At 54.6% G+C, this 19,792-nt stretch overlaps 1 protein-coding gene across 4 annotated transcripts in view; it reads right to left on the reverse strand.

Moving 5' to 3' along the window:
* The window catches only part of CACNA1S (calcium voltage-gated channel subunit alpha1 S), an 80,297-nt gene that overhangs the window by 21,924 nt on the left and 38,581 nt on the right, over positions 1 to 19,792 (reverse strand). For all 4 annotated transcript variants that reach the window (XM_043500363.1, XM_038379748.2, XM_038379747.2 and 1 more), the window contains 10 exons: positions 18,547 to 18,606; positions 15,893 to 15,999; positions 14,695 to 14,782; positions 14,183 to 14,290; positions 13,308 to 13,360; positions 10,927 to 11,073; positions 10,418 to 10,619; positions 6,302 to 6,460; positions 5,605 to 5,715; positions 4,228 to 4,311 (listed from right to left, as the gene is read on the reverse strand). In XM_043500363.1, coding sequence (XP_043356298.1) covers positions 4,228 to 4,311; positions 5,605 to 5,715; positions 6,302 to 6,460; positions 10,418 to 10,619; positions 10,927 to 11,073; positions 13,308 to 13,360; positions 14,183 to 14,290; positions 14,695 to 14,782; positions 15,893 to 15,999; positions 18,547 to 18,606 — 1,119 coding nt within the window. The remainder of the gene's footprint in view (positions 1 to 4,227; positions 4,312 to 5,604; positions 5,716 to 6,301; positions 6,461 to 10,417; positions 10,620 to 10,926; positions 11,074 to 13,307; positions 13,361 to 14,182; positions 14,291 to 14,694; positions 14,783 to 15,892; positions 16,000 to 18,546; positions 18,607 to 19,792) is intronic.

The following is a 19,792-nucleotide window of genomic DNA, read 5'->3' on the forward strand; positions in this document are numbered from 1 at the left end:
ATAGGGAGGGGTGGCTGGATAGATGGATGGATGGAGATCACATTTCAATGTGAGGTAAGATCTCCTAGAGGTTGGGTGTGTTTTGCTCCCAGACCATTGGTATTTTTAGCTCCTACCCCCACTCCGAATGGGTGAGTCACCCTGTGGATTTGCAGAGCAGCTCCCTGGATTCACACCATGCAATCCACGCAAACACAGCAGCTGAGGGCAGCAGAGAAACAACTAGGGGAAGAAAAATAAAGAGACCCACTGCAAGCACATGCAGCTGATATTTACAATGCCATTACAGCCTCCGCTTAGGCAGTACAGTCCGCCACTGGAAGCAAGAAACGTCTGTCGAGAGAACAAGAGTGTCAGCAAAAGAAACTGTCAGAGAGGCAGAAAATAAAAGAGAGACAGAGAGAGAAAGAGAAACAGGCGGCTGGGTTCCAGAGAGAGCCAGACAGAGACACAGATCCTTGGAGGGAAGAGCAAGCTGGAAAACAGAGAGAGGAAGAGACAGAGAAAGAAGATAGGGTAGGATGGTCCAAAAACTAACGCACAGAATAAGGCAGATCTGAATCTAGGCTCATACCCAGGACAGTTTGAAGGAACTATCAAGCTGGGTAAGAATGGAAGAGAAATGTTCGGACTTGGGAACCTAAAGATAGGCACTAGGGGAAACATCTGCAAAAGTACCAGAGCAACTTAAAGGCCTAAGCCCCCAGCGACGTTCAATGAGACACCAGCCTTGTCTACACTAGAAAGTTGTTCTGCTTGAACAATTCTGGGGTAGTTAGAGCAATACAACCCGCCCCAGTGTGGACGCAGTTATACTGGTGTAGAAGGTGCTTTATACAGGGATAGCTATTCCCATATGGGAACGGGAATACCAGTATATTGCAGCTTTATATTGGCATTGGTATAGCTACATATTGGTAAAAAATTCATACCTCTAGCCAACATACACAACAGTTACATTTTCAAGTGTAGAGCAGGTCTTACGCTCGGAGGTGTCTAAGTCACTTTTGAAAATGAGACTTAAGCTCCTAAGTCACTTATTGTTCATCTTCACTATCAAGTTAACGCAGGCTCTTTTTCAGGTGTTGTCCTGAGCCCGGCTCGCATCCACACACAAAACCTTCTCACTCAAGTGTGCTGATTTTGTTAATTCCTAGAGTGTAGCTATTCCTAGAGCCCTGCACGGATACAAAATTTGTATCTACATCCGATCCACAAAAATGGTGCATGGATAGAAAGCAGATATCTGCAGATCTAACTATTCCATTCCCTGGCTAGGGCGCTCCATTTGGGTGCAATTCTCCCCTATGCTGGGAATACAGCAACAAGGCATATGCACCACTTACATCGTCACACCAGGCCTAAGTGGTGTCTAGCCCTTATGCTGGCCCTGTGTGCAGGAGTGAATTTCACACGTAAGGCCTTACCCCCAGTGCAGTGATGTCAACGAGTGCATTTCAATTGACTTAGTGGGCTTGGGATCACGGTCACAGGGCATGATCCAGCAACGGTGCTTAACTTTTAGTCCCATTGAAGTCAATGGGACTGCTTGCATGTGCTTAAATGTTTTGCTGGATCAGGGCCTCAGCTTCAAATAGCAAGGCCTTCTCTGCCCCATCTTGCATGAGTCAGTGACCAGCAGTACACAGAAACAGGAGAGAGAAAGGAAGGAGAGAGAAAGCAAGAGAGGACAGACTTTGCAAACCAGTGTTAAAATTTTTCTGGGAGAAAACAACCGCCAGGAACGGCTTTGTTATTGGTGAACTTTCCCCTTGCACTGGAACACGAGGGTGGCCCATCCCAGTGGCGCTGCTGGGACCCAGGTGGCAGAGTTTCGTGAGAGTGTGGTCTCCCTAAAACACGGCGCTCCCAGGGTCTGTGCGCTTGGGTAGGAAGCAGCATTCCAGAGCCAGAGGCAGTGCTAGCCCATTGGACTAAGCCGAAACATTTCGAGGAGCCCCCATACAGCACATACTAAAAAAGCCAATAGGGAGCCCCCGTCAGCTGCTTGGGGCCCTAAGCAATCGCTCAGTCTCCTTATGCTTCGTGCCAGCACTGTCCAGAGCACACAAGGCTATAGACTCCAGGTGAGACAGGTGCAAACACATAACCTGATGGGCAATGACCCCCTTCCCTGCCTCTTGCAATGACCCAGAAACTCCAGCTGCCAATGGTGGGCGGAGAGGAGTACTTACCAGGTGGGGTTGATGTTCTCCAGCTACATGCCCAGCTTCACTAAGCCTAGTTCCCCCCAACCAAAATCTCCAGCATGGTCCCTAGAACTCAGTTCTCCTCTTGGTCCCTTAGCTCCTGGTGGCCAGAGAGATCTTCCCTCACCCCTGGATCTTCGACTGTGGCCATGAGGGGGGCTGTCAAGGTGTGCGTGTGAGAGAGATGCCAAGGGGAAAACGAGGAGATCTTGGGGTGGCCAAGTGAACCCTCTGGAAAGAGACCAAAAACAGCCCTGATGTCTCTTGTTGGAGGAGGGGATGTGGGGTGATTTGGGCAATGTGCCCAACCCGTTAGTGTTTCTCAATACCCACTGAATGCAAAGCTCTTTCCAGGGGGAGCCCAGAGCTCCAGTAGATCCCTTCCCAAGCAACAATGGGATTTGAAGCCCAGGTGCCCTCGCAGCCGAGTACTGCTGGGAAGGACACAGCAGCCCAGGAAGTGTTTCAAGGCCTCACTCGATGGCAGCTCGGTGATTGGGGAAAGGGGCTGGCAGCTGCTGCTCTGCCTGGAACTCCTGACAGGAGCTGGCAACTGCCCAGATTAGCAGGCATTTGGGGACCTCTGAAAGCTCCCTAATGGGTTTCTCCTTCGTGCTGGCTGGGAATGGTGAAAAAGCATTGGGGCTGCCACAGTGCCGGTCATTAAAGCCACCTCTGTCCGTGGCGGCAGTCCTGCTCAGAGGGGCCTTTGGTTTTTGTTAGCTGGTGGTGACATGGGAATGGAGCCAATGACCCAATACCTGGTCGGGGGCGGCTCCGAGGAATCCTCACCGAGGAGACAGCAAGTGCGGTCGCCCCAGGAGAATGGAGCCAGCCAGAGGGCTCCTCTGGGCTGCAGAGATGGCAATCCACCATGCGGGACCGGTGTGCACCGGGGGCTGGGAAGCTGTGCCCGAGAAGAGGAGAGGATAACATTTCATCTCCTCCGGGCCGGACCTCCTTGCCGATGGTTCACTCTCAAATGCGGGGGAATGGCTAAGTGCTACTCTGGGACACAGCACAGAGAGCGGGGACCTCTGCAGTGACTACTGGATGGGTCTTTTTATTAGTGAGGACGTGCTAACCCCACTGGAGTGCTCACTTCTCAAGCTACTTCTACAACTACAGCTGGGTCCATGGTACGCACCGCACACCCGACGTGTTTCCGTGCCACGTGCTAGCAACTGGGTCCACAGCTCCCAGCAATGCTCCATGCAGTTCCAGCACGCCTCTTGGATAATGCTCCTGTATGCAGGCTGCTTGGTACACACACACTGCGGCGTACACGTATGGCATCATGTAGACGGTATATACCGAATATACTCCGGTGTATATTGGATATATAGGTACACATATACAGAGTAGGCACTGGGTATATGTGGCAATCATCATACCCACTGACAAACTCCAAGCACACGCAGCAAGTCATTGAAATGGTGCCTGACCCTCACAGAGCGCAGGGCAGAAACTTCTTATAGGGACCATGAGGCAAGGGGAACTCTTTCAGCCATCTCTATGGTGATCTCAGGCCAAGTGAGTTGATTGCTAGCCATCTGGGCATGTGTTTAAAGAACATGGGCAGGACACGGTGTGGGTGCACCCTCTGGGGAGCACTGGCATATGTCACTATGGAGTCAGCTTGAGGTTCTGGCTCTGTCCCAGGACAAGGGCAGTTTCCACAGGGTACCTCTCCAGGCAGATTCAGGAGGAGGGGTGGGGTGAGGGCCACTGAGGCTGGGGGGGGTCCACCGGGACTGTGTAATGGATGAGGAGAGAGCCCGTCAGCACCAGCTCTTAAACAGAGAGAACAAGGTTAACCCACGTGCCCAAGCCCCTGCCCCAGTCTCCTCCTGCCCAGCCCAGGTCTCTCCGCCAGGTGCCCCTCGCAGTCCTGCATGAACCCGGGCCTCCCACATGACAGTGGGACACTGGCAGCCTGCCAAGGTCATCACTGCCGTGATATCACCATCCTGCCCATGCTCTTGGACACGTTCCCGCCCCCCACCGCGGCACTTACATCAATCTCGCTCAGGATGACATCAATGATGCTCCCGATGACGATGAGGAAATCAAAGACGTTCCAGGGGTCACCGAAATAGCCCTGAGATTGAAGAGAGCAATCAGGGGACGACGACAGGGGGGCCGAACAGGGGGAAAGAAAAGGAAGAAGCTGAGGGTCAGGCAGGGGAGATTCCTCTTGGGGGGTTATCAACTCCCTGCGGAGGAGACCGGCCGTTCCTGAGCGAGGCGCGCTTTGTCCCTTGCAAACAGCTGCCCCACTCACCGCGCCAGAGGGAGGGTCTCCGTTTGCCCACACAGAATACAGCCAGCGGGGGCAGGCTGCCCCCCATGCCCCGAGATGGAGAGACCACTGCAGAGCTTGGATTCAGATAGCCCTCCCTACGGATACCATGCCAAGCACGGTGCTATGTAGGGGTTTGGCCCTGAGCTAATTCCATGTCTACTCTTATCCGCTGGCATGGCAGAACCCAGCACCCACTAAGCACCTCGGATCAGCTGATTGGCGCTGACACTTAGTCTGGGCACATCGAGGGTGACCACAAAGGTGAGTGGCCGTCTCTCAGTGGGCATCGGGGACACACTTGCAGGGCGGGGCAGAGGGGGAGAGGGGGGCTCTGCCTCGCCTCTCACGTGGCTCAGTGGCTGTGGTGGCAGGAGGCTCAGGGGCTCTTGCAGGGCCACTCACACGCAAGCCTGGTTTGATGGGGGGGTCAGGAGAGCTCCAGGGAGGGCCACTAGCCTCCCACCCCCCATTGGAGAGACACCCAGGACAGGGAGAGCAGCGGGGTGGGGGCGGGGGTGTTGGGCGAGCAGGTAGCTGGAGGAAGGGCTCTCCCTTGTGGCCTGCATTGGCCCCGCTCCTTCCCTCAGGAGCTGCCAGGTCCTCAGCCCCAGGCTCCGAAGCGATTGTGTTCCCGGGACGCTGCGTGGGGAGGAAATGCCATGCCCACCGCTTGGGGTGAGCCCCTGCTCTCCTCCAGATTCACACCCCCTGGGACCCTCTCCAGACTCGCACCCCCACCCAAGTCAGGAATCGGGGTCTGCAGCAGAGCCAGTCTCCAGGCAATCCAACGAGCAGCAGGCTGTCAATGGATACTGCGCCCGAGAGGTGGGAAGAGCCAGTGGACAGGCTCTTAAGCCCAGCGGCAGTGCCAGTAGTTCAGTGGCTACTCAAAGCATTTGCCCATGGCTATGATAGCTCCTGCCTTGTCTCACCCCAGGTAACTCGGTTTTGACCTTTGGGATCTGACTCCTGGCTACCAACTCCTGCTCCAACCACTGGGCATGGCTGCCCACATCCCGGTCACGTTATGCACCCCCACCCCACACCCCTCTCCAGACTCTTGCCCCCCAGACTTTCACCCTCACTCACCTTGGCTTTAAAGGCCATGAGCTTGAGGAACATCTCCACGGTGAAGAGGATGGTGAAGACCACGTTCAAGTTGTCCGAGATGTAGTTCATCTCAGCTGACTGGTTGTAGTGCTGGGGAGCCAGGAAGAGGCACAGGTTAGCTCACTGGGCTATGGAGAGCAGGTATGGGGCTGGAGTCTCAGATTCTGGACCAGATGTGAGAGTCTGAGACCAAGATACAAACCTTGAGCTCTGGCAGGGTAAGAATGTGAGCAGAAGTTGTGATGCTTTCCCCCATTCCACACACAGCTCTGCCAATGCGTCTAAGTCCTGCCCCATAGCCCCCTCCCTATTCCAGGCCTGGGTCCTGCCCCACAGCTCCATAGATGTTCCTGATTCCTGATCCGCAGCTCTGGGCGTCTCCACACCCACCCACAGCTGTGCCACTGTCCCTCCCTCCTCACCTATAGCACCCCCGGCTTTTCCATAGGAGGGGCCTCCCTGGAGCAGTGTTGCTGAACTGCATGAAGTATCCCAAGCCAAGATCCAAACCCAGATATCCAGGGGCACCAGACCAGTGGCCCAGCCTGAGTCTTACTTGGATGGCTTGCTAGTCTGCTGCCAAGAGCAGGGTGGTCTCAGACACCCCCCCCCCCATGGACAGCGGATCAAAGGTTGCCACCCTACAGCGAGGGCGTTAGCTTTGCTCCATCCTCACCTGCATGCCCAGGCAGATGGTGTTCAGCATGATCAGGAAGAACATGAGGTACTCGAAGTAGGAGGAGGTCACCACATACCAGATCTGGTACTGATAGGGGTTCTTGGGGATGTAGCGCCTCAGAGGGCGGGCTTTCAGCGCGTACTGGACACACTGGCGCTGCGGGCGAGAGGAGGAAAAAGGTCGAGCCTTGACGCCCGTGGAGCAGAGGTGGTATCGTGGGCAATTACGAAACACTCCCAGCTGAAAAACCTCCAGCCCCACTCCCAGCCCCTCCCCTCTGCAGAGCCAGACCAGGAAATGCTGTGATTTTGAGCATTTTCCCCCCGTTCTCAAAACAAAAAAATTTGAAAGTTCCCATGAAACGCAAGTTTCGTTTTGGGGCCAATCGAAATGTTTTGCTCTGAGAAAACAGGAATGTTTCCCACCGCCTTCAAGCTTCGTCGGCTTAAATCGCTAGTTTGTTTCAAAATGAAAAATCAAACCCCCAAGCCCCCCAAAGATTCCATTCAGAAAATGGCTGAATGGCTGACGTTAGCAAAACCCTACATTGCGCGAGTGGGGTTCTAAATGATATTTCATCAAAATGGACACGTTTTCAACAACATCAGCATTTTCCATCGGACAGTTGTTGTGATGAAACATTTCTGCCCCTCTCTGACTCCAGGCTGCCCTGGTGCACGGTTACCAGCAATCGCTTGGGCGTTCTGCTCTTGGCCCCTTCTGGCCCAGGTCACCTGTTCTTCTACATTAGGCCATGATACCCATAACAACTCCAGGTGCTCAGGACCTGGGATCCATGCAACCATCTGAGAAGCTGGACCACAAGTCCTTAGGGCCATTTGTGATCACAGAACTACTTGACCCGGTAACCTTTTGATTGCAGCTGCCAGAATCCCTCAAGTTCCACATCTCCCTCCTGAAACCTTTCACCGAGAATCCCTTCTCACACCACACTACTCCTCCCCCTCCGCCAATAACTGGGCAGGGCCAAGAGGAATGCATGGGCCAGCAGATTCGGGACTCCCGTCGAGTCCAGGGACAACTCCAACAGCTGAGTGATGGAGAGGGATGTGGCCTAGAAGAACATTTGTGGGAATCCCTGGAATATGTCCATGTCCTGGACCTCCTGTGGGTTCCCCAAGAAACCCGGCCCAAGGGCTCCAGGGAGGTGACCCTAAAAGAAGCGGGGTGCTGTCAGGGATCAGACCAGCTAGGACCTGCAGCTGGCCTGCTCCCTGACTAACTTGGCTGCAAAGCAATCGGTGAGCCTAGCTGCACTACCTTGGAACTGACAGAGTGGTCACAGCCCCTGACGGTTCTAAGCCCGGCCCCCACCGCAGGTCAGCGGCTGTTTAGCAGGTACCAGGCCCGCAGCAGCACTTGCCCTTGTTCCAGTCCCTGCTCCCCTCCAGCTTCAAATTTCTGGCTTCGATCCCCAGCTCTGCCCGTGGCTTACAACGCCAGTTTATCCTTCAACTCTGGCATTTGGCTTCTGACCCTCGGCTCCTTTCCTGGACTTTGCCCTCCCCGGACCCAGCTCTAACCAGTAGGACGAACTTTCGCTGCCACCACTAGGCCTGACCGCCCGCAGCCCCGTCGGTGGCAGTTGGTTACAGGTGGTTGTCACAAGCCAATGTCTCTGTTGAGTCCATGATTTTAGTGTTTAGCAAAGCGATGAATTGAAGCTCCCAGGCTCGTCTGTGGAAGGTGTGGTGCAGGTTTCCTCAGGATGAGGACAGAGAGGTCTGAGACGCAAGGTTTGCTTTGTGAGAGGGGCTCACCTGCAGGTCTCTGGCTGTTTCAGTCTTTGCTCGGTGCAAGTTCATTCGAGAGCGAAGTGACTGTCTGGTTTCACCCGCAGTCCGTTTAGGAAGCCTGAGCTCCTTGCAAGAATGGGCCATATAGGGCCATATTCTAGCTTTCCTTGGGTGGGGGAGAGGGCACAGGGGGCAGCGTGAATCCTGCATGACAGTCATGGCGGGGACTAGCACCACTAGGAATGCCGGATGTCCCTCATGGGGTTTGGCTGCGGCCCAACTGCAAGGCCACTGTGCAATGGTAGGAGCATTTTCTGCACCTTTTTAAAGGGAGCAGCAAGTCCCACTCCCAAGGGGACTCCCCCGCCCACCGCCACCCCATGTTGGCAGGTCACCGCCAGTCACTGACTTGTAGAGTGACCAAATCGCAAGGGTAAAATATCAGGACACATGGTGGGGACACAGTGGAGCCGTGGGGAAGGGGGTTACACAGCCCTAGGAAGCTGCGAGAGGGGTGCACATCCCTGGCTCCGGCCCCCTCTGCAAGCTGCAGGTCGGGGGGGCATGGCCCTCACCACAAGAGAGGGTCACAGGGCTGGTGCATGGGGTGGGGTGCAGGAGAGGGATTTTTGGTGCTGACTCTGGGAGGGAGTTTGGATGTGGGAGGGGGCTCAGGGCTGGGGCAGGAGTGTGGGCTCTGGGCGGCACCTACCAGAGGCGGCTCCCCAGAAGTGACAATATCTCCCTCTGGCTCCCAGGCAAAGGCATGGTTAGGTGGCTCTCTGCACTGCCTCACCCACAGGTGCCACCCCAGCAGCTCCTATTGGCTGCGGTTCCCAGCCAATGGGAGCTGCGGAGCCGGCGCTCATGTTGGGGGCAGTGCGAAGAGCCCCCCTGGCCGTCCCTGCACCTAGGACCCAGAGGAGATGTTACCACTAGCCGTCTGGGTAGGGAGCCTGCCAGCTCTGCACCAACTGGGGGCCTGGCAGCTCTACAATATTGGGATAAATGGGGTCCCGATCATACATAGTCGGGACGCGGGACAGAGAGTTAAATATCGGGACAGTCCCGATTTTATCAGAACGTCTGGTGACCCTACTGTCTTGGGGCAGGCCCTCACTGCAGCCCAAAGGGGCGATACTATGCCAGTCCCACAGAGCCAATACACTAGTGTGGTGGGGCAGCTGCCCCACACAGGGAGGAAGGGTTAAAGCAGGCCAGAGGGAGCCTGCCCAGAACCCTCCCATTAGAGGAGGGCTCACTAAGCGAGCCAATCGGGAGTTGGCTTGATGCAGTGGCCAATCAGGGCCAGCAGGGCCATATATAAAGGGCTGCTCAAGCGAGCAGAGGGCAGTCTCTCCCTGGCCTGCTGGGAGAAGGACTGACTGCCGAGGAGCACAGCACAGCACAGCACAGCACAGCACAGCACAGCACAGCACAGCACAGCACAGCACAGCACAGCACAGCACAGCACAGCACAGCACAGCACAGCACAGCACAGCACAGCACAGCACAGCGCTTCTGGCTGACCGCTGCCAGACTGAGGCCCTGGAGGAAGGGCAAACAAGGTGCGAGGGCTACCCTTCCCTTGCCCTGAGGGAAGTGGCCCACACCAACTGCAGTTTGCCCCTGGACCAAGGGACTAGACTGGTGACTGCAGCAGGACACTGAGGCGAGTGGCTGGACTATAGACTGCCAGTCCCCCCCCGAAAGCGGGGGGGAGACAGCGGAGAGGGGCCCAGCCAGAGGGCTGTGCCCAGAAGAGGACGCTGTGGTCCGGGGAGTGATGCAGGTCAGGGAGTGCAGCGAAGCGGGAGTACCGGCGAGCGAGACACCACCGGAGGAGGCCGCCCCATGGCAGGTAATTCCAGAACGGCCAGCAGGAGGCGCCACGGTGGTGAGTCTCACTCCATCACAGCTAGTCAGTGGCCGGTGCAGCCTGGCTTAGGGGAACCGTCCTGGGCTCCCAGCCTGGTGGCCAAGCCTGGATGTGTCAGTGCAGGTGTCCGAGAGCAGACGGAGAGAGGCACAGAAGAACTGGGGATCTCATCTTTCACCTCTGCAGCTTGGACGCACCCTCGTGCCTGGGCTCCTGGCCTCACCTGCCTGGGGTCCCCTGCACCTCGGTTTTGCCTAGCTCACACCCAGCTTGGGCTCTTGTCCAGCCCCCCCACGCTCAGCCATGTACGAGCCCTGATCACCCTGGCACCTAGCTCTGGTACAACTGGCTCCTCGCACCCATAGCCTGGGCATCCCTGGAACCTGGGGATACCCAGGTCATGGGGGTTGGGGTGGGAGGAGACTGGGGCATCAGAGGGAGGGGGAGGTTACGTGGGGGGGATTCCATGGGGAGTACCTGGTTCTTGTCCAGCTCGCAGTTCTTGTACTCGCTCTCGCCCTGCTCCTGGAAGGTGACGATGACGAAGCCGACGAAGATGTTCATCATGAAGAAGGCGATGAGGATGATGTAGATGATGAAGAATATGGCGATCTCTACCCGGTAGTTGTAGATGGGGCCCATGTCCTCGGTGTGGGTGTCGATAGCCTTGTACAGCAGCCTGTGGGGGGGCAGCAGAGAGCATGCAGTTGACCAGGTGGCACGAGGTGGGGCCTTGGTCCGGCTGAGCTTAGGCAGAGCGGTCAGGACATCCCCGACAGCTGCAGCCCCTTCGACTGCACTGGCACCTCTGTGCCCCTGATCGGGGATGGGGGGGGTCTGACCCCTCTCTCCACCTTCAGGAGAAGTCCCCTCACGTGGCATTCCCCAGGCGGGCATCAGCGCCAGTGGGGTGGTGGGATCTCCCCCATGCAGCCTGACCCAGTGCCTGGCCCCCATGCTGCATGCTCCCCCCGTGGTGGACTCACTGCGGCCAGCCCTCGAAGGTGGAGACGGTGAACAGCGACATCATGGCTGAGAGGACGTTGTCGAAGTGGAAGTCGTTGTGTACCCACTCGCGTTGGCGCAGCTCTAGCTGTGTGGGGCTGCCATCCACGTATAGGATGAAGTAGCCCCTGGAACGGGAGGCGACGCAATATTTACAGATGAGGGGTGAGCGAGAGGGGAACTGGGCCCAGAAACACTCCAGTCCCCTTGCCCATGATGCACACACACGTGCCCACCTGCTGAAGACTCCCTACTGCTCAGAGCACGGTACTATCTCACCAAATCAACCTGGGGAACTCACAGCCGCAGAAGGCCAGAGTGGCGGGTGGCCACAAGTGCCATGGCCGAGTATGCGAGTTCTGACAATAACAGGAATCAGCACTCAGGCAATCAGGGTGTGCTGAGGAAGGATCACCTGCAGACGCCAGGGATACAACACCTCTACGACCCGCCCAGCATCCTCACCAAGATCACCAGGAGATTGGTGCCTCTCCCCGGAGTACCTGGGATTAGTTGGCAAATCCCATCACATGCTCCTGCCGTTCAGGACGAACTTTGTCCTTCCACAGCCAGGGAGACTCATACCCCAGGGCAGCACCGCCCCAGCCCCCTATACACCCAGACACATACTCCACCTACCAGGGTGTCCGAAAGGGGACCTGCAAAGGTGACAAACACCTGGGGGCATGGGCAGTGCGTGACTCCACCATTGGGGGAAGCTGCGTGCGCCCAGACTGTGGCCCCGCCCCTGCCCCACTCGTCCCCCTTCCTGCCCGCTGGTTTCTGGCCGCTCACCCCTCACGCGTGCATGTGTCTCTTCACCCCCTCCCACGAGGCTCCCATGTAAGTGGACCAGGGACAGGAAGAGGCAGAGCCTCGAGGGAAGAGGATGAATGGGAGCTCGGGGTGGAGTGCGGGTAGGGCCATGGCTGGGGCGCACACCCTTTTGGCAGCGGTGCGTTCCAAAGGTAGTGGGCCAGCTGTTTGGATAGGTTTAGCCCCCTCTGGCCTCTTATACCCACCACCCGTGCCTGGGGGCTGCCATCTTCTGCTCCTGCTTTTGAGGATGAGTGAAGAAGACCTGAAAAGACCTGAAAGAGCTTTTCCAGGTCATTCCCTAAATCACAAGACAGGTCCAAGCCTGGGGGCTGCCAACTTTCCACCCACACAAAACCAAACAGCCCTGCCCTGCCCCTGCCTCTGCTCACTCCCTCTGTCACTCGCTCTCCCCACCCTCACTCTCTCGCTCATTTCACCAGGCTGGGGCAGAGGTGCAAGAGGGGGTGAGAGCTCCAGCTGGGGATGCGGGTTCTGGGGTGGGGCCAGAAATGAGGGGTTTGAGGTGCAGGAGGGGATCCGGACTGGGAGATGGAGCCGAGGGGTTCGGAGTATGGGAGGGGGTTGTGGGCTGAGGCTGGGGGGTAGGAGGGGGTATGGGCTCTGGGTTGGGGGTGTGTGTTCTGGGGTGGGGCCAGAAATGAGGGTTTCAAGGTGCGGGATGGGGCTCTGGGCAGGGAGTTCAGGTGCGGGGGGTTTGAGGGCTCTGGCTGGGGATGCAGACTCTGGGGTGGAGCTGGGTTTGAGGGGTTGGGGGTGCAGGAGGGTGCTCTGGGCTGGAACTGAAGAGTTTGCAGGGCACAAGGGGGATCAGGGCTGGGGCGGGGGTTCTGGCTCCGGGCAGTGTTTACCTCAAGCAGCTCCCAGAAGCAGCTGCATGTCCCCACTCTGGCTCTTATGTGGAGGCATCGCCAGAGGGCTCTGCACACTGCACCGTCCGCAGGCACCGCCCCTGCAGCTCCCATTAGCCATGGTTTCCAGCCAATGGGAGCTGCAGAACTGGCACTTGGGGCAGGGTCAGCATGCGGAGCTGCCTGGCTGCCCCTACACATAGGAGCGGAAGGGGGGATATGCCACTGCTTCCAGGAGCCAAAGCAGGCCGGGAGCCTGACTTATCCCCATTGTGCCGCTGACTGGACTTTTAATGGCCTGCTCAGCAGTGCTGACCGGAGCTGCCAGGGTCCCTTTTCAACCAGGCGCTCCGGTCGAAAACCGGACACCTGGCAACCCTGCTAGTGCCTTAACTGTTGGCCTGGCCTTCCTCTGGCTTACGAGCCCAACTCCTCCTTGGCCCTGGCCATTCAACACTACCCTCGGCTCTCTGCCCCCTACAGCAAACTGCCCTGGACTACAGGCTTTGCTCTGCAACGAGACCCACACCTGGGCTCCTCTGCTCAGCAGGCTCACAAGAGACAACAAATGAGGACTATTTCCTCACCTTCCCCACCAGTTCCTCCTCATGCAATGACACCCCCGGTCCCTGCGCTCTGGCTGCGATGTGCTTGCAGTGACACGGGATGCCTACCTGCATTCCTCTTCTGTCATCTTGGCTGGATCCGTACAGCTGCTAAACTTCCCCTGGGTTTAAGCAGAGAGCAGAAGAATCAGGGATTGTGCTGTGAACCCCAGGGGGCCTGACTGATAGACCTAGGGAGCAAGGACAAGGGCAGCTGCTGGCAATTGCAGTACATCCTGGCCTGACCCCACGGCTTGGCCCTGACCTAGTGGGCAGCGTTTCCACAGCCCATTCTAGCCTGAAAGGGGGCTGGTTAATGCAGGTCGTGAAAGCCTGGGCCCCACCCCAGAACCTGGCCAGATGTGCCAGCCCTCAACTCTTCCTGCGCAGTCAGCAGCACCGACAACCCCTAGGAGCCCTGCAGGGCCCGAAGGCCAGACCACTGCTGCAGCAACCCGTAGCACTTCCAGCCAAAGAATCACATCGACCTCATCTGTTCGCACAACAGTACAAGCACAGACCTGCCTGCAGGGCCATGGGTGGTCAGGAGGAAACACCTGTGATCCTGCAACACGGTGGGGAGCTGGAGCGGGCGGGGGAAACCGAGTCACGGGTGGGGAAGGGACTTGCCCAAGGCCACCCAGCTGATCAGTGGCAAAGCTGGGAAGAGATCCCAAATTGGCTGACTCTCATTGGGCCATGGAGCTGCCTTGCTTGGGTATAGACTATGCATACACTGCCCTGTTCTGCTTGCAGCATGCTGGTATGCCGAAGGGTGCTGGTGGCAGGGGATGGTCCTCGGCCTCCCTCTGAATTTCTGACATGGGAAACGAAGGGGAGCCACTTCCTGGTGCTTCCCTGAGCTCAGCTCCACCCCAGCTCTCCCCGGGACAGGGAGGGTTGTGGGGTACCAGTGCTGGGTTCTGGCCGGGAGGGGCTCTCACCTTGAAGAGCTGCACCCCTATGCAGGCGAACATGAACTGCAGCAGGGTGGTGACAATCACAATGTTGCCGATGGTCTTGATGGCCACGAACACGCACTGGACTACGTGCTAGAGAGAGAGAGAGGCCAATGCTGAGATGGGCTGGGCCTGCAGTGCCACGACCTGCTGTGGATACCAGCCGTGCCCGTGTGCAGGAGAAGTGGCCATCCCAGACCCGGACAGGGGACCCGGCACCACACCGGTGTGCAGGGGAAGTGGCTGTTCCAGATGCAGCTGGGGGACCTAGTACAATGCCAATGGGCTGCCTCCCAGCTGCGCACAGATACCTAACGAAACAGCCGGGTGAGAGTGAAATCAGGTTGCCTGAGCCCTGGGATCCTGCTCAGATGGTCCATGATCTGGCAGGCCCTGGATTCCTGTTGCCGATCTGAGGGGGGCCGCGGCCACCTCCGATGGAGGGCCCTTGTCCCGTGACACGTGCCGCGAGCACCCTCTCCCCGTCTGGCTCTCACCTTCAGCCCCTTCGCTCGGTTAATGGCCCGCAGCGGCCGCAGGACCCTCAGGACCCTCAGGATTTTCACCACGGAGATGGCGCTGGACCTGGGGCAGGCGGGGGGAGATGGGGTGACTCAGTCAGCTTGGGGCCTGGACAGACAAATCAGCTCCCACACACCGTCGGTAGCCAGACCTGCCGGCAGCGACGCATCGGGGGAGAGCCAGCACCTGTGCCCCTGTAATATGGGCAGGGGAGCTGTACCTGCCAGGGGCAGGAGGGGGCATGCTGGGGGGCAGGCTCGCGGTGTGCTGCAGGGGGCAGGCCAGTGGGGTGCAGAGCAGCAGGGGCAGGAGGGGGCGTCCGGGGGGGCAGGCTGGGGATGTGCTACAGGGGGCAGGCCGGTGGGGTGCAGAGCAGCAGGGGCAGGAGGGAGCGTCGGGGGGAGGGCAGAGGGGCAGGCTGGGGGGTGCAGAGCGGCAAGGGCAGGAGAACAGGCCTGGAGCCAGGCTCTGGCGGTGGCAGGCTGGCACCTGTCCTAGGCGGGCAGAGCAATCCAGCTCGGTTTGACAGAGCTCCCCAAGGGCAGCACTTCCAGGCCCTTCCCACCGTTCCTGTAAGGGGCTGGCAGGTGCACAGCACATCCGTAGCAGAGTTGGGCCTGGACTCCAGGATTGCTGACATCCCTGTCCTGAGTCCTCGCCCCTAGGCCACATTCCCACCCACCGTGAGGAACAGAGCCCAGGAGTCCTGAAGGAACTTGGGGGAGGAGGAAAGCAATTCCAGATTGAAGCGGGTGCCTGCCCACAAAACCCTTGCGTGTCCAATTTGTGGCATACACCTCTCCTCCCCATTCTCACGGGTTGTTTATTTCCTTACTCCCAACAGCGCGGCTGGATGACTTTGTGACACCAAACCGTGTATGAATGCTGATGCAAGGGAAATCACCCAACTCACATGCTTCTGGGCACAGGCTGATTGTCACAGGGATCAGGAGGGAATTACTCCCCGCCCTCCATCTCCAGCCCTGCATCTGCCCAGGTGCACCCTTACCATCTGCAGCATCAGTTACTGGTCGTTGCTGGAGGCAAGATACTAGGCTAGACAGACCAATGGCCTAACCCATTCTACGTCTCTATTGCCAACGTAGATGGCAGCACAGCAGATGCCCTAGCCTCGGCTGAATGGGCAGACCTGTTGCTACAACGGGCGCTTACTCAATTCCCATGGAGATGAGGGAGACGGCAACCACCAGCAGATCCAGGATGTTGAAGTAGTTCCGGCAGAAGGACCCCTTGTGAAGGAATGCGCCGTATGCAGTCATCTGAAGGGGAGCAGAGGAGAGTTAATGGGAACGGGGCAGATCACCTCTGATCCCCTTTCTTTTTAGTGACTGCTGCTCATGGAAGAAGCCAGACTGGAGACTTAAGTCCTCTCTGGATCCACAGAATAAGCACAGCAAAGGAAGCCAGTGAACCTGAGCCCCACCCCACAGGAGTCTCTCCAGGGAATTCATTCTCCACAGCCTGTTCTTGGCCCAGCCGCCGATGTGATGGTATTTTTCTCACACAGACACCTGTGGCCAAGGAACTCGGCTGAGAGCCACGAAACAAATGCTTCCTTGGGGCTACCAACCAGCCACAGCATAGCACGGCCAGCAGTGCCTTCTCCGACTGCTCCATCTAGGGCAGGACTCAGGAGCAGAGCTGGTCAAAACTCGGCATTTCTGTTTCATGGGAAATTTCAACGCATCATCATTTGGTTTTGTTCCCGACTGGAACGAAAAAAATATTTTCAAAATATCCCATGAAATGGGAGTTTTGAAAAATGTTGGTTTTGGAACATGTTGAAATTTTGTTTTATTTTATTTTATTTCTTTTTTCTGTTTAATATTTTTATTTTTATATTATTTCATGACATGTCTGTAGCATGCACTACTACTACTGGTGTGATAAAATGACAATCATTTAATTAGTCTATTGTTTTTATTTTAAATATTTAATAACGGATGTTTCAATCTAGCAGAGAAAGGCATAATATAGTCCCATGGCTGGAAGTTGAAACTAGACAAATTCAGATTGGAAATAAGATGTAAATTTTTTACAGTGAAGGTAATTAACCATTCGAGCAATTTACCCAAGGTCGTGGTGGAGTCTTCATCACTGAAAATTTTTAAATCAAGAGGGGATGTTTTTCTTAAGGCATTCTCTACGTTCTACCGTCTGTGTCACACAGTAGGTCAAACCAGATGATTGTAATGGTCTCTTCTGGCCTTAGAATCTATTAATCTGTCCATTTTTAAAGCACTTAAGGACAGCTGCTACTTAGCACTCATTGAAACCTCTTCTCTTCTTTTCTAGATCAAAACGTCTCCTGTTTGCATTTGTAACTCCCATGTTAAACTATTTCATTACAACACAAACAGGAGAAATTTTGATCTAAAAGAAAAGAGAAGAGGTTTCAATCCATGCTAAGTGGCAGCTGCCCTTAAGGAGTTTTAAAATAAAATATATTGAAATAATATTTCTACTAGGGCTGTCAAGCGATTAAAAAAAACTAATCGCGATTAATCGCACTATTAAACAATCATAGAATACCATTTATTTAAATAGTTTGGGATGTTTTCTACATTTTCAAATATATCGATTTCAATTGCAACACAGAATACAAAGTCTACAGTGCTCACTTTATTTTTGATTACAAATATTTGCACTGTAAAAAACAAATGAGATAGTATTTTTCAATTCACATTACAAGTAGTGTAGTGCAATCTCTTTATCATGAAAGTTGAACTTCAAAATGTAGAATTATGTACAAAAAATAACTGCATTCAAAAATAAAACAATGTACAACTTTAGAGCCTACAAGTCCACTCAGTCCTACCTCTTGTTCAGCCAATTGCTCAGACAAACAAGTTTGTTTACATTTGCAGGAGATAATGCTGCCCGCTTCTTGTTCACAATGTCACCTGAAAGTGAGAACAGGTGTTCACATGGCACTGTTCAGCTGGCATCACCAAAATAAAAATCTACATTTGTAAGTTGCATTTTCACAATAAAGAGATTGCACTACCGTACTTGTATGAGGTGAACTGAAAAATACTAGTTCTTTTATTTATCATTTTTACAGTGCAAATATTTGTAATCAAAAATAATATAAAGTAAGCAGTGTCCGCTTTGTATTCTCTGTTGTAACTGAAATCAGTATATTTGAAACTGTAGAAAAACATCCACAAATATTTCATAAATTTCAACTGGCATTCGAGTGATTAACAGTGCGATTAAACCTGCGATTGATCACAATTCTTTTTTTTAATTTAATTGTGTGAGTTAGCGGCAATTAATCGACAGCCCTAATTTCTACTATTAGATTATGACTTGTCACAGTAATAGGGCATATTATGGGCGTACAGGAGTGGTAGTCGCTAGTTCGTATTGATGGAAACATATCATGCACTATTACTCCTGCCATGGTATGAAATAATGTACAAATGAAAAAAGAAAGCACATCAACTTCTAAACAACATTTTGAAAAATTCCAAACTTTTCTTTTATTTTTTGGCGGGAATTTTTGTCAAAATCGACACAATTTCATGCCAGATTTCAGTTTTGGTGAAACTAATGAAAAACGTTTTGAGGAAAATGTTCCAGCTGTACTTAGGAGGCCCCCCAAGTGGTGACAGTAAGTGGCACAGGCTGGCCAGCAAACCCCCAGTGTCTGTCTGTGTGCAGCAGCAGCCACAATCAAAGATCCCCCATTCACTGCAGCCACTGTTGACTCCTGCCTCTGCTCTGGCCCGATCAGCGGCTTCCCATCGCTGCTGGTGTCACCCCATTACACACGGTTTCCAGGCAGATGGGGTGTGACTCACCTTCAGGACTATTTCAACTGTGAACACGGAGGTGAAGCCAATGTCAAAATATCCCAGAACCTGAAGATAAAAATCAGGCAGAGGTTTTGGTAACTCAGGAGACAGGATGTTATTTGAACGTCCTACAACCGGGAGCTTTGGCAGACAGACGGCACACTGCCCCGCTGAATCGAAACTGCACACCTGGTGCTATTAATAAATACAACAATAATACATACATGCTTTGTCCTGTGACTGCTCCTTTCACGCCAGCATCTTTACGACACTAAGCCTCCCAACCCCCACCGCAGTTAGGAAAGGGTTATCCTTGGCAGAGCACAGCAGTCCAATGGTTACAGCCCAGGAGCCAGGATTCCTAGCTACTGTTCCCATCTTTGGGAGGGGAGAGTGTTCATAGAACCAGAGAATATCAGGGTTGGAAAGGACCTCAGGAGGTATCTAGTCCAATCCCCTGCTCAAAGCCGAACCAACCCCAACTAAATCATTCCAGTCAGGGCTTTGTCAAGCTGGGCCTTAAAAACCTCTAAGGATGGAGACTCCACCACCTCTCTAGGGAACCCATTCCAGTGCTTCATCACCCTCCTAGTGAAATAGGTTTCAGAGAAGCAGCCGTGTTAGTCTGTATTTGCAAAAAGAAAAGGAGGACTTGTGGCACCTTAGAGACTAACAAATTTATTAGAGCATAAGCTTTCGTGAGCTACAGCATGCATCCAATGAAGTGAGCTGTAGCTCACGAAAGCTTATGCTCTAATAAATTTGTTAGTCTCTAAGGTGCCACAAGTACTCCTTTTCTTCTAGTGAAATAGGTTTTCCTAATATCCAGCCTAGATCTCCCCCACTGCAACTTGAGACCATTGCTCCTTGTTCTGTCATCTGCCACCACTGAGAACAGCTGAGCTCCATCCTCTTTGGAACCCCCCTTCAGATAGTTGAAGGCCGCTATCAAATCCCCCCTCACTCTTCACTTCTGCAGACTAAACAAGCCCAGTTCCCTCAGTCTCTCCTCATAAGTCATGTGCCCCAGCCCCTAATCATTTCCTTTGCCCTTCGCTGGACTCTCTCCAATTTGTCCACAGCCCTTCTGTAGTGGGGGGCCCAAAACTGGACACAATACTCCAGATGTGGCCTCACCAGTCAGTGTTCTAGTGGTTAATGCTGGCGATTTAGGGTCAGGACTCCTGGGTTCAATTCCTGGTTCTGGGAAAAGACCATGGTCTAAGATGTCAGGATTCCTGGGTTCTTCTCC

This window comes from Dermochelys coriacea, chromosome 21 (genome assembly GCF_009764565.3).
Source record: "Dermochelys coriacea isolate rDerCor1 chromosome 21, rDerCor1.pri.v4, whole genome shotgun sequence".
NCBI lineage: Eukaryota > Metazoa > Chordata > Testudines > Dermochelyidae > Dermochelys > Dermochelys coriacea.